General features: G+C 37.3%; 1 protein-coding gene across 5 annotated transcripts in view; it reads right to left on the reverse strand.

The window, feature by feature from the left end:
• Positions 1-1,237: 1,237 nt before the first annotated feature.
• Positions 1,238-14,174, reverse strand: part of LOC110374601 (ecdysone-induced protein 78C) — a 68,916-nt gene continuing 55,979 nt past the window's right edge. For all 5 annotated transcript variants that reach the window (XM_049838530.2, XM_049838521.2, XM_021332373.3 and 2 more), the window contains 6 exons: positions 11,580-11,721; positions 10,266-10,532; positions 6,840-7,018; positions 6,297-6,410; positions 4,668-4,847; positions 1,238-4,544 (listed from right to left, as the gene is read on the reverse strand). In XM_049838530.2, the coding sequence (XP_049694487.2) occupies positions 4,215-4,544; positions 4,668-4,847; positions 6,297-6,410; positions 6,840-7,018; positions 10,266-10,532; positions 11,580-11,721 (1,212 nt within the window). In that variant the 3' untranslated portion in view covers positions 1,238-4,214. The remainder of the gene's footprint in view (positions 4,545-4,667; positions 4,848-6,296; positions 6,411-6,839; positions 7,019-10,265; positions 10,533-11,579; positions 11,722-14,174) is intronic.

The following is a 14,174-nucleotide window of genomic DNA, read 5'->3' on the forward strand; positions in this document are numbered from 1 at the left end:
ATTTTATGTCAACCGCCTTGAAGTTTGCACGGATGCAAATCAACAGCTTGTGCCTATACGTAGTTTTTAGTACTTTATACATAGTTCATACAAACCATCAGCCTTTTCGAGTATTTCACCATCAATTCAGAGTTTTCTAATTCGAGTAAAAGCGGCTCAAACGACATTTTCAGATCTTGTAATCTATGTCGCAGCCAAACTGGATAAAGTAGCCATTCAATCAAACAAGTGCCCGATTCTGCTAAGTTAATAATGTCAAAATTGAATCGCAATAGCAGTCCTAACCTTTAGCAGGCATTCTGAGACCAATCGTATTCCAAAGACATTTCATTGGTTTGCGATTGGTCCGCCGTTTGATCTATACGGCAGTTTGCTCTAAAATCACATTGCAATCGTTAATCGTTAATCATTGGCAGACAATATGATTAATTATTCTTCTTCTTCCTCCTGCCCTGTCCCCAATTTTATTTGGGGTCGGTGCAATATGTCTTCCGCTTCCATTTTAGGGAGTGAGTGTCAGTATGACGAGTGACAGGGAAAAATGATTTTTCCCTGTCACGAGTGAGTGAGGAGTGAGTGTCACTCGTCATACTGACACTCACTCCCTTCCTATTCATGTCATCTTTCAGGCAATCCATCCATCTTTTCTTATGTCTTCCTCTTCTTCTCCACCCATCTACATTCATACTTAGCACATGCTTTGTTGCATGCGTAAGATCCCTCGTCATAACAAGCCCATACCATGACAATCTTCTTCTACTTTCATCTTTTCTGTAACTTGCGCTACCTTCAGACTTCCTCCAATGTAATCTTTCCTCACTTTATCCATTCTTGTCACACCACACATCCTTCTCAACATTCTCATTTCTGCTACATGCACTCTCTTCTCATCCCTCTTTTTCAATGCCCAACACTCAGATCCATACAGGACGACAGGTCTAATTCATTATTGAATAGCAGAAAAAAAAGGATAAAAACGTTTATTTCAAAATCAAATTGAATAAATATAGCAGAATTCCACATACGCTCCAATCGTAATTGAGTCGTGATTGGATCGTCGGGTGTGAATCGTATGTCGCTTAAGTAAAATTAGCCGAATCGAGGTCCAGCTGAATCTTTGTAGTGTGTACCTATGCCTTATATCTTGTGTAAAGGCTGTAAAAATAAGCTTGTCGGCTAATGTTGTTAATCTGTTGAAAAAACTTGCTGGGTATTTTAAAGAGATAATAAAACGCCATTTGAGAGCAAGCACTTCGATGAGTGACATTTATTAATACGAGACTAAACACACCAATTGAAGAGTGTATGGCCTACAGAAGATGGATCTCTACATACTATACAGTTCAGATTTTGAGATCTTTATGCTTCGTAGACACAAAATACCTAAGTATATTTAAAAGCAAAACTTAAGTAGGTATACTACATTAAATAACCTTAGCAGTACTAATTTATTTTCACTGCTACTTGATCGATTTCCGAAGAATGCCTTATTTCGCATCGTTAACATTAAAATTACCTACCTATCCAACTATATTTACTTTGAACCCAATAGGTATAACTGAAACCGATCAAGTTCGAGGAAAATATTACAAGTCATTCTCTCTATGTCTTAATTTAAACAACAGCAATTTAACTTAAACGAATTCCGAATATCATTCCACTAACAGCTAATATACATTGGCTTACCACGACAAACAAAATATACATAGGTATTTAATATATTTATTTATAAGTACCTATTGTTACAATGAACGATAAATGATTACATGATAAATCTAAAAGGTGCAAATGCTGAGTAAATGCAAGCGCAATACTATGTACTATGTAAGTTCTAAATTGATATTGTTATGACGTATTTAAAAATGCAGCCAGCCGTATTTCAAGTGAGGAAAGATAACATTAGAGGGAGTCTGAAAGTAGCGCCAGTTACAGAAAAGATGAGAAGTAGAAGATTGTCATGGTATGGGCTTGTATGTAGTGAGGAGGTATGATACGCATGCAACTAAATTAAAATGTAGGTGGATAGAGAGGAAAAGGAAGACCTAAAGGGGTCTACACACCAAAGCCGGTGACCCGGCGGCACGACTGCCGCGGCATGTGGTGTTCTAGTAATTGTCAAATACTCTATGAAAGCCGGCGGCCGGCATCAGCGGCTTTGGTGTGTAGACACCTTAAGAAAAGATGTATGGATTGCCTGAAAGATGGCATGAATAGGAAGGGAGTGAGTGTTAGTATGACGATTGACAGGGGAAAATGGAAGAGGATGACATATTGCGCCGACCCCAAATAAAATTGGGAACAGGGCAGGAGGAAGAAGAAGATTTAAAAATGCAGCCAGTGAAACGAAACGTTAGCAATTATGTTGAAAGCAAAAATAGATCATTGATCGTTCATTAGGTATATTGCGTTCCCATTTAATAAATACGTATTTTCTGTTAACTATCCTGGGTGATAGTTACAGACTTTACACATTAAATTATCCAAATAAAAATAGAAAAATTTGAGCAAAATATTATTTAACAAAACTTGAAACTGATCTATGCTGTGTGGGAATACATAATTTATGTTAATACGGCACATAAGAACATACAATGTATACCTATTCTTGTGTGTTACACATATTTGATCACGGAGTGGTGATTTGTACAGTCCTAAATGTGTTGCTAAATCTTTAACAAAAAAATTACACTCTTTTCTGGATTGGAATTCAACTGAAGTTAATTTAGGAGTTATTAACTAGTACAGCTAAGCACTTTATATTAACTCTTAAAATGAAGAAAAAACAGACTATTATACATAGGTAATATTAAACGCATAAGTTTATAAAGTTTTTGTAACCTAAGCTTAGAAGTTAGAAAAACTTTTTATCGCAGTGATAGTATGAACAAAAACAAACCTAACATATAGGTACTCTAAGTAATAATGTTGTCTGATAAACAGGATATTTTATATCCTACGTACCCACAACCCCCATTTAAACAATAATAAAAATTTAACAACAGAAAAAAAAACTATAATACTTTAATACTCCTGATTTCCGATAAAAATATATTTTTTGACAACAATCATTAGGAGTAAGTAACTAAAACAATCGAGAAAAAGAACAATGACGATTAGAAAAAGAGCAATGTCTGAAAGGGTTCAAGAGATCTTTTCATTTATGCAACCACTTTCCTTTCAGTTAAAGGTTAGATAACGAAGAAAAGTTGATATTACAGTTCCTATCCTAAGAGAGACATCGAGAGAAGAGTTCCTTATAAGTTATGTCATGACTTCGTCATTCAACTAAATAATAATATAATAGAAATTGAACATATCGGGTGGCAATACCTTCTCCTTTAGAAGTCGGTTCAAATTAAATACCTAATAATGATTATTTTTAGAAATTAAATCAATTTACAGTTCTTTATCAATCAAAAAATACTTAGCCCAATAACTTAACATTACCAACTAAATCAGAACAGGTTAATCAATTGAGAGTAATTAAACTATATTATTTATAACAAAATATCGAGAAGCTTTTCACACAAGGAACTATTTAAATAAATAAATGCTACACTAGCTTAATGACGTAGTTGATAGCGAAGTTATGTTATAAACATACCTAGTTGATACGAGATTCCATACAAACGGTGTTAGGTACTACCTACAAGGACCAATCAGAGGACCAGATGAGCAACTTAAATGGATTCAACATATTCGAACACCTACTTTAAATTGACTGCCTATCCAAATGACTACCAGGGTTAAGGCCTTATCCATATTTACTATTCATGGTACTTATAGTTGGCGGCGACAATGCACCCCCTTCGATATTCCACGTTACATACGTAGACCGTAATCTAGGCGTCATCCAATCATTCAAGTAATAAATAATACTAAACATCGGCTAAAGAAAATGGTACCTAAAAATTTTGAATATCCTAAAATATTATATAAACATTTTCCTCTGAAAACCTTTCGGCCTTGTACGGTAAAATGAAACTTTCAGAGACTGTGTTGCAATTAAGAGAGAAGCCATAATTTGCTTGGCATTGAATGTGTAGGGCTCTGACTATCAAATACTTTCAATGCTGTTCATGGTTAGAAAATATGTGGATAGTAACTTTGGCGCAATAGGTTATCCTAAAATGTTATAAAATAATATTTCCAATAAGTTCATCAGTCAAGCCTTCTTCATCGATGTTGACATTGCATCCTACTGTTGTCGCAAACTAGCCGCGCTGCGGGACCTGAGGAGTTTGAGAGGAGTGAGGGGATTGGGAGGACTGAGCGACCGGCGCCACAACCACCGCCGTCGACGTAGTCACCGCCGAAGTCGACGGCGCCGCAACTGCTTCAGTCTGATCTTCGTACCTCGGAATATCAAATATCTCTATGAACAGATCAGGCAGCAACAGGCGTGGCCAGCGTTCTCGAGGATACGAGAGAAGAACGTGATGTCGGGCCCCTATGAGGCGGACTTCGTTCCTGGCCGCAGCGAAGGCTTCGTAGCGGGCGCGGGCAATGGCTGTCGCCTCAGGACCACCTCCGCTGGTTATCATCTGTCAGAATCAAAATCAACCGATTATTCCGTTGGCTTATGTAATAAAAAATCTATGAGCGAATCGAATAGTTTTGGTCTTGTCAATAGAAGGCAGGCATTAGTGTTGAATGGAAATATTTACGTTATTTATGAGTGCGTCATTCAAGGTTTGCTGCAGACCACTGATGCGGTCGGGGGTGCTGAGGCCGACGCGGTGCGGGCACATCAGCAGGGTGCTGGTGTACAAGGCCATCTCTTCCTCGGTGATCTGCATCCTCAGAATTTTCCAAATGTACGTCATCAGTGCTGTCGCAAATGGTTGCTGGAACATAATTAATTGATACTTAATTTGGGTGGATAAGTAAAACTATAATAAACCCTTATTTAAACGACCCTAGAAGCTTTGTTTTAGTCAATCGTCCATTCGACGTCGTCAGCGCAGTAGCTTACATTCCCTATAACTCCTACAGAATGTGTAACACTTTCGAGCAAATATGAACACTTACACACCTATGAATTTGTACAATTACTTATTTCCAAGTAGAAATAAAATAATTTAAACTACGGCACTCAGTTTTAATTAAGCCGTTGGTCGATCGTATAATTATTACGATCGATAAATACTATCGGAGGTCGACACATACTGCAAGTGTGGACTTATGTAAGAACCGACATGTCCCTGTAACAGTTATTGTGTAGCAGCAAACGACAACAATTAAAAACATACTACGGTTATCAATATCTTATGTATCTATTGATTTTTTTATGTCTAGTTAGAAAATCAACGGCGTAAAGTTCTCGCAAAACTCAATGGCGGTCTGCAACTAACTTCCGAACACAAGTACGAGCGGTAAATCCGACACGATCGAAGAGAGATTGGCAGGACCGATATTTACTTGTTATCCTAGGCACGAGTGTATAATCACCAACTTCTAGACACGGGGCTGCTTTGTGAAACTTATAACACACAAAGTGATTTCGGCCCGACCCTGAATCGAACTGGAGACTGTGAAGTGACTACTATGCCAACGACGTCTTTAGCATTGTTGAACTAAAAGAGCTATACGCTTCACTTGCACTGTATAAATTTCTCAGGGATAGCTTGAAAACTAATCTAATCAACAGTTTTTTTAAAGAGTGTCTGTGGAGTTTCTCGCCAGTTCTTCTCCATACACACTCTTTGCTGCCGTACAACTGGTTTGACGTTTCGATAGAGCTCTTAAATAGGCCACCTATTTGAAAGAAATAAAAAAATCTTTGACCAAGTAATAGTAATCTGCCGTATTTCGTAGCGCGCCGTAGCACTTTCGTAGCAACCGTTTTCAGGCACATTTTACTTATTTTATGAATGGTAGGGTAATACTTTTACTAGTGTAAATTACATTGTTTTCATAGAAAAGTTATTGTCGTGTCAGGTATAGACATAGCAATGGTATTAAATTCGTCAAAATGTTACGTGTATTTTGCCATGAAATTATTTACTGCTTACGTAGACGGCGTTCACGTGCGACACATAAAACAACTGCATGTAATGTACTGTAAAGAGCGTCTAGCAACTGAGTATTCCCTTGAAATGCATATTATATTTGAACTTGATCGTAACATAATACCTGCAATTTTTATGTGTGTAAACAGTTATTTCATATTACCTTGCAGTTAATTTCGTTCGGTACCTACTCGTTCGCCTCATTATCTATGTCATATGTGTACTCCGTTAAAAGTAATTTTAACTCTTTTTATTTATAAAAAAATTGAGGCTTTGATTACTTACATCATACATCACCATCAGCTCCTGATAGGTAAATGTAGTGCCATTCTCGAACATGATGCACTCCTGAGTAGAGTGGTCGGTCACACGAGTCAGCCAGACTTCGAAGAACCCTTGCTGCGGACATAAATACACACTGACAGGGTCCAATCGTTACTGGTGATGCATAGCTTTGATGGTGGTGACTGATTTGGGACACGCAAAGCGACACTTCGCAATAGGTACAACAAATTCGCAAATAAAATAAATGCTGCGCAACAAGTAAAAAATATGTATATTTTTACGAAAATTAGACAAGCTTAAGTAAAGGAAAAGTTAGACAAAGTTGTAAGAGAGTCCGCCGCCGAGTGCGGGAGACCTAAAGTATATAACAGCGGACAAGACGTACGCTCGGAAATAGTAAGTTCACAGGAAGGTGCGATAGTACATCAGCTCTGAACTTTACTTCAAAACTCGTTAAAGTATCACTTCAACATATCAAAAAGTCTATGTAACATTTGGAAATGAAAATTCGCCCAAGGCTTACGTGGGTTTGCAGCTGTTTACCTTAATGAGGATGAGATGGTCATCTTGCGGGAGGCTGAAGAAGCCGGGCAGTCGTTTGGCGAACTCGACCACTAGAGGGATGGCGGGAGTCATCTGCTGCGCGAATCTGTGCCACAGCATAGACCGCATGTCGGTCACGGCATCAGTGCTCGACGACGCCACGTCCTCGCCGCCACTGCCTAATAGTTCATGGATTGAAAGCAATTATTACTATGTATACTCGTGATAAACAAAGAGAAATAAATATGAAAACTTTCAGCATGTCTTGAAAAATATACTCTAAGTCAATAATAGTTAAGATATGTGATCCAACAGACAAACTATGTTGTCTATAGTTTTTTGGACATTTTGTACGTTAAATAATATAAAATATACCTTTTAATAAATAATAAATAAATGAATAACGTCTACAATTTTCTTTTCCACCAGTTAAATGCTTAAAATTAAAAACTTTCATCGTACGTATACAAAAACTTTTCTAAGAAGTCGCTTTTCCTCTTGGATTTGAACCATATTAGCTTTTGTTTGGTTTTTAGGTATAGTATCTACTAAACAACTGTTCTGATGATTTGCAAGTCTACATTAGGGCGAAGCTCCGGAATCCCGCTAGTAGGTAATTAGTAAACTTCAGAACCTACTACCAAAAAAAGCTAAAGATCGGAAGGAATGGGCTATGTTTCGTAAAGGTAAAGTTTTGCATTTAAAACTGCAAGATTTTCTCAAATAAAATTATTGACCACTTCATTATAATAATTACTAAAGGTAAGTTTTGAATTCTTGCAGCCGACCGCACATGCCGGGACTGCATGAAGTCGGCCGCAGCTAAACTACTGGTTTGTAAGCGGCAGCAGCACGTGCAGTCAGACGTCAGATACATGACAGTGACAGCATGAGCTGGCACTGCTTCGGTCCAAAACGGTTTTTACTTCTTTTGTTTTTCCCTAGAATATCATCTGTGCGGATCCAATAACTTCTAAAAGGTTTCAAAGACTAAATACCTAATGAAAACTATGCACACATCGGGCAAATAAATATTTAATGAGTGTCTAAGCGTATTCCTATAAAATAAATCGTACTTCCTACTAACAGTGAAACCCGATAGTTACAAAGGAAAAATGAAACCAAATTGACGTTACTCAACAAATTATTATAAATGATTCAACTTAATGTTTAATGGAATGCACGAGGCTTAAAGATTGCTGCGGTAGTCCAAACACTAGTCTCTGTGGGTCATGATTTACGTCGTACTTGTAATCAACACGTGGCAATCACCGCCTAACTTAGCTCATTAGAATTTTATAACTTAATTAATCATTGTCGGTCAGGCGCTAAGATTTAGGCTACAAAGCGTTGCATATTAGGGATTAGTTCTGTATTGTCACACCCTATAGCCATCCCATACCGCCTTAGTATCATCAGCAGCCTTTCTATCGTCCCACTGCTGGACAAAGGCCTAGAATCGACCTACAGTCATACTTGAGAGGTTGGTTGTTTTATCTAGTAGGCCATTATGACTTGCCTAAGGATATCAAATGTTTGTAGGAACTTACTTGCTCAATTGCAACTAATATTATTAATGCGAAAGTAACTTTGTCTGAATGTCCGGCTTTCATGCCAAAACTACTGAACAAATCTAGATGATATTTGGTTTACACATAATCGATTGAGATACGACATACGCAACTTTTTATCCGAGTGCGGGAAGTAGCGTAGCAGGATAGCAGTAGGGTAGAGCAGCGGGGATAAGCTAGTTAAAAATAAACCGGTGACTGCACCCGACACGCCGTGATACGCTCACCCCTATCGAGTTACGCGTGAACTTTAAAAAAAATATTTTCAATAGCGACATGCACTCGTTGATGTGAACTTGATAAAGGTCTGCGTGGGCGTGATCGACAGCCTTTTAAGCTCACTATTTGAAAAGCCTTATTTTAGATTTCTTACACATGTCATTTTATCTAACGTTCATTTTCAGTTTTATTTCCGAGAAAATTATTATCTATTACTTTTTTTTGTCTTCAAGTTTAAAGAAACACAACTCGATATTAAGGGCTTTAATGAGCTATCAAGGTTGGTTCGATTCAACTGCAATTTGAAATAAGCAATGACATAAATCCTTGTAAATTCTATACTGAATCGATAGCAAAACGTTTTTACCGTTAAACAATTTACAACAAGTTTCAATACACAGATGTAGTTTGTCATTATATAATGAGTTCTTAATGAAAAAACAAAATAATATCGCATGGGGGAAGTAGGCCAATTGGGGCCATCTTGCATATTAGATGAAGAGGCCCTAACTGCAGTGGTTAGTTAGTTATTCAGATACCTTTCACTGACTTTGTGAAACATGTATCTATTTTGTACATTCAATAGAAACAAGGTAATTCAACGACGTTTGATAGGCACTAATAGCTCAATAACATCATAAATGCGATAGATGATAATTCTGTCTGTCTGTATGCCGCGCTTATGAAAAATACTGGACCGATTAAATGTGTGCGGAGATAGACTAGAGCCTGAGAAAGGATAAAGTACATTTTTACCCGGGTGCGGGTAGTGGCTCTCTTGGGACGTGGGTGAACCCGCGGGGAACAGATAGTGTATAGGTATATGGCGCCGACGATACAAAGAGGTAAATACATAAAGTGTATCTTACAAGAATCATTAGTTATATTTTTTGATATTTGAAGTAAGCAAGTTATGATGATTTATAACTAAAACTATTTATTGAGGTATTCATTGACAGTTTAATATTGCACGGAATGATTAGAAATGAACAGTAGGCTGAATTTGAGCCGACCGCATTTGACCTACTTATTAAAAAGGCACTGCACTTCTTTTCATGCTGAAAACGTTAATATTAGTTTCGGTTGATATGGACATAGAAGAAGTAATAAGTAAGTTTTTAAATTCGGATGTAAGTACGTAGGTACAGTCAGCACCAAAAGTACCTAGATGAAAATTAATTTCGAAAACTTCTGAACAACATTGTAACCAGAAATTGCTTAAATAACACCCCAGAACTAAAATCACATTTAAATGTAATTTTATTATGACATGTACATTTTTGTAATGCGGACTATCTAAAAAACAAAAGATAGTAGAAACTATCCATTCCTATTTCTAAATTCAAAACTAAATGCACGACTTTTGATTTTTCTGGTGAGCTTAGCGACCTACATAACTATTAGCTTATTTATAGATTTATACTTAAGTTGACCTAAATATTATTTTAAGTAACGCTTCAAAAATTGTTTCTTTGCATCAGTTGAGAAAAAAAAACATAATTACGATTACCTCAGTTGACATGCACACTTTGCTAAGAGAAAATATGTTGATTCCAAGAAACGATTTTGGAAATTCTCATCACGACTTCATTGGGGTGAGCTGAAATCATCTTAATGAAATAAAATAAATGTTCACCTTCAGAGTCGTCATGGATCCGCATGTAGACGTCGCGCGGCAGTGGCACATGCAGCTCCTCCGTGTAGGTGTTGGTCTTGCGGTGCGCTGTCGTGATCAGCTTCACCAGCTCCTCGCTGGACATCTCCGGGCGCGCGGGCTCCGTCTCCATGGCTTCGGGCGGCGGGATCACCTCGACGTTAGCGGCGTAGGCAGCGGCCGGCTCTAACTTCACTTCGGCGACGACGGCTTCTCGGGGACGCTTGGGGACTCGGCCGTATCTCACGGCTGCGGGAAGGGACCTCATTACAGTCGAGTCGCGCCGCAATACGAGCCGGTGCATCTCGCACGCCGCGGTGCACTCAAATGCGAACTCCATGCGACAATTGGAAAATAGGTGTGACTATTTGTACATTGACACCGCCCAGTGTTTCTGCGCCGCGTCGATTGTAATTTCCTGTTGCATATTAATTGCGATACTCCGAACGGATTGCTCTAGGAAGCAATGATTGATGCTAGAAGCTTATTTCATTCTATCGGACTTCGCGCACCACGTGTTGTAGTTGTACAACAATGCAAAGGTAGACGGTAGCGTGGGCAAGTACACATATCGTAACATTACATAAGTTGTGTCTTCAAAATGGTGCATAGTTATTTCAGCGAAGAATTAATTTTGAAGTCAAATAAAATCGAAACCAAAACTATCTCACTAAAGCTATATTAAATGAGGATGGATAACCAATGAGGGCGAAGCGGAGTCTGCGGCTAAGCTTTCTACTATACGAAGATGATCTTAGTATAGATGCACTTTAGCTTTTATTGAGAACTATTTCAATATTCTATCGAAGTTAAAATTAAATCACAGTCAGGTAACAAGTCGGTAAAATATGCGCCTTCCTTGCTATCTACAGCGCGCGCAAGTAAGTAAATACAATAAAGGAAAGTGCAGCGTTCCCTGGCCAATACTCTTAATTTAAATGAACTTTGTTAATCACTAAAATAAACTACCTTGTAAGTGCATCAATTTGTAATGTTACAATAATAGCAGATAACGGTAAAATACAAAACTAGGTCTAATTGAATGAATGTAGTCCAATAATATATGTACATGTGTACATCATTATAAATGAACATCCGTACTTGTTTCATTAACGCTCAATATTTATTATAAACAATCGGAACTAGAAAGAAACTACTATACTAGGAACTAGAAATTCATATTTAGTATAGATAAATACATTTTAATTGAAATGAATCGTTCATAAAATATTCTATAGAATTTAAAATTGATAGCTGCACTGTCGTTGTATTTTTGAAAAATAAAAGAATACTCACAGTCACGGCTCATGCCAACTGCTAGACACTTTTTGAATCTGCAGAACTGGCAACGATTTCTGTTCAGTCTGATAACAAGACACTTGCCGTCACGGAGGCAACGGTATTCAATCTGCTTCTGGATGCTGCGGCGAAAGAACCCCTGCACACCAAACGACACACATATACTCATCCGTTAGCACACCAATAATTAGTAAAAAAAAATGTTGCAAAGTCCAGTAAAAAAAAAAATAAGCGCGCTTTTTTAAAAAAACGGAAGAACCGTCAAAGGGCCGTCAAAACTTATTTAAATTAAACGCAAAAATATTGTAGAAGGAGACATGAGTCTCAAATATGAAACATTAAAAAAAAATGCAATTTCACAAAAACACACCAAAAAAAACTTTTTTTAACGCACAAAAAATGCACTAAAAAGTAACGAATTTTCCAAACGATAACCGAATCATTTGGGTTGTGATATAAAAAATAAAAAATGAAAGTAACTATTAGAAGTTTCACGTCCGCAACATGAAATTCAGGAGACGCCGTTGAAGCTGTCTATTAGGTAGCTTGGTCGAAGGCTTTATGGCGAGCGCGCTGTTTGCACCACCGCCGGGGCGTAGGCCGGTAACTTACATGCTTAGGGTTCCTTCACCGATTTTAATTAGTACTACATGTATTGCAAAAAAAAAATTAAATCATTCCGTACTTTTTTGTCAATAATGTTGAGCGTCATTATGAAGTGGATTTAAAAAAATAATCTGTTTTTTGTTTTGTATTTCCGAAATATTTAAAAAGAATTGAGGTATTTATCTGTCTATCGAAATAAGATGCTCGAGCAGCGATTATATTTTTTTTACCAAATTAAAATTTCCACGTAGAAAACTGTTAGGATAATTATACAAAATAATTTACGCGACCGTGGTCACTTTTTTGCATATTTTTTAAATCACGTTAAGCTGTTATCGGAGATTTAATGCGTTTAGTTTGCAAAACCTTGGGTAAAAATGTAGCGAACGGGTTCCTGCGAAAAAATATCAACGTTCTAACTAGGGCATCGCTTCCTAATATTTTGTGTGACACTTCAGGGGATGTTGTAAGACTTGCAACACATGGTGGTAACATATTCAACTTCTATAACGTACGACAAATTAGTAGCATTATCTTAGTTTTCCACACTCCATACAATACTAATTACTTAGTAAGTTGTTAGTTCATATTGAAGTTATACCGGCTACTGTGTCAGTTCGGGTAATTGAGGTATATCGCAAATCGATTTATGCTGTTATAAAATGATGTTCCTAGATATGGTTTTTAAGAATGAAAGTTATGAATATTATTAATGAAGTGGTGTTTCTTAGCGAAAGCCGACACATGTCAATTATTTCAGGGCTTCAGTCTGTGTCGACCACATAAAATTCAGATGGCAGTGAAGTAGGTCTAGTTAGGTGCCACGTGACGCTGATCACCATTGTCCGTGGCGGTCACGAGGCACCTAAACATCCCATAGACACGTGAGCACCCCATCGGTTGCTCAAAAGTTTTTTTTGTGTCACCGTACCAAACATTTTTTTAGGGGAGTAATTTTCAATGCCAGGGGAAATTATGAATCTAAAGCCATATAAAAACTTCACCCCTTTTGTTATAAATGTTTTTTAGGAAATTCTTGAAAAGTGGGCCCGTAGTTGTTCTGAGTTTTCAATGACTTTGTACTCATGTTATAATACGCCAATGTATAAAAAAGGTCGCATAATTAATGTGAACAAAGCAACTAAATAATCCAACGTACAATATGACACTGATATGATAATAAAGGGTATGTCAGTCGGTGCATCGAGAAATATCTGAAGTTAACAATAGCTTGATTTCGCTCTGTCCTTTACAAATTACGATACCACCACATCCACTAATTAATGATGTTACGATTGAATGGAAAGTATGAAAATGAATTGTCAGTATATGATAAAGAAGTTATAATGAAATTGGTTACAATTTACTTACTAACTGCCTGTTAAGTCCAAAATACAATCTCAATTTAACTATTCGATTATAAAAACAATTAAAAAAAATATTGACGTTCCAAGAATGATTGAAGTGGGTCAGCACTGCTATCTTCCACAACACATAGGTATCGAACAAAGCACGCTTGTAATTCACTTAGTAAACTCCAAATGGTTGCATAATTGCACACGAGCGGTAGGTACCCCCGGTCACCGACGAACTGATTAGTTTAATTTTTCGCATGTCCGAGTATTAAATGAATTTGCATCGCGACACCTAATAATGCCTATAGTCTGTCAGCTGGCCGAGGGTCCATTTACACGCTTTTAATTTAAGCCGTGTATGCAAAAAGGTTTAACTAAGTTTTCGCAGCGCGAAGCATTTCCGATGGAAGTTATCGTCGGCCAGTCTACTATTACCATGACAGCGCAATTTTTGTGTGATTTTTATTATTACGAAGGAATTATTACATTTTTAATGTTTGTATTTGAAGCAATTTGACAAGAATGTGTTAAGTACCTATGAATATTATGATGATTTCAGGAGTTCCATTTTGACCTGGTTTTACGGACAACTTGTTGCTACTTTTCTAGTAACTTTGAACATCAGGCACAG

Source organism: Helicoverpa armigera, chromosome 1, assembly GCF_030705265.1.
Source record: "Helicoverpa armigera isolate CAAS_96S chromosome 1, ASM3070526v1, whole genome shotgun sequence".
In the NCBI taxonomy this organism is placed as follows: domain Eukaryota; kingdom Metazoa; phylum Arthropoda; class Insecta; order Lepidoptera; family Noctuidae; genus Helicoverpa; species Helicoverpa armigera.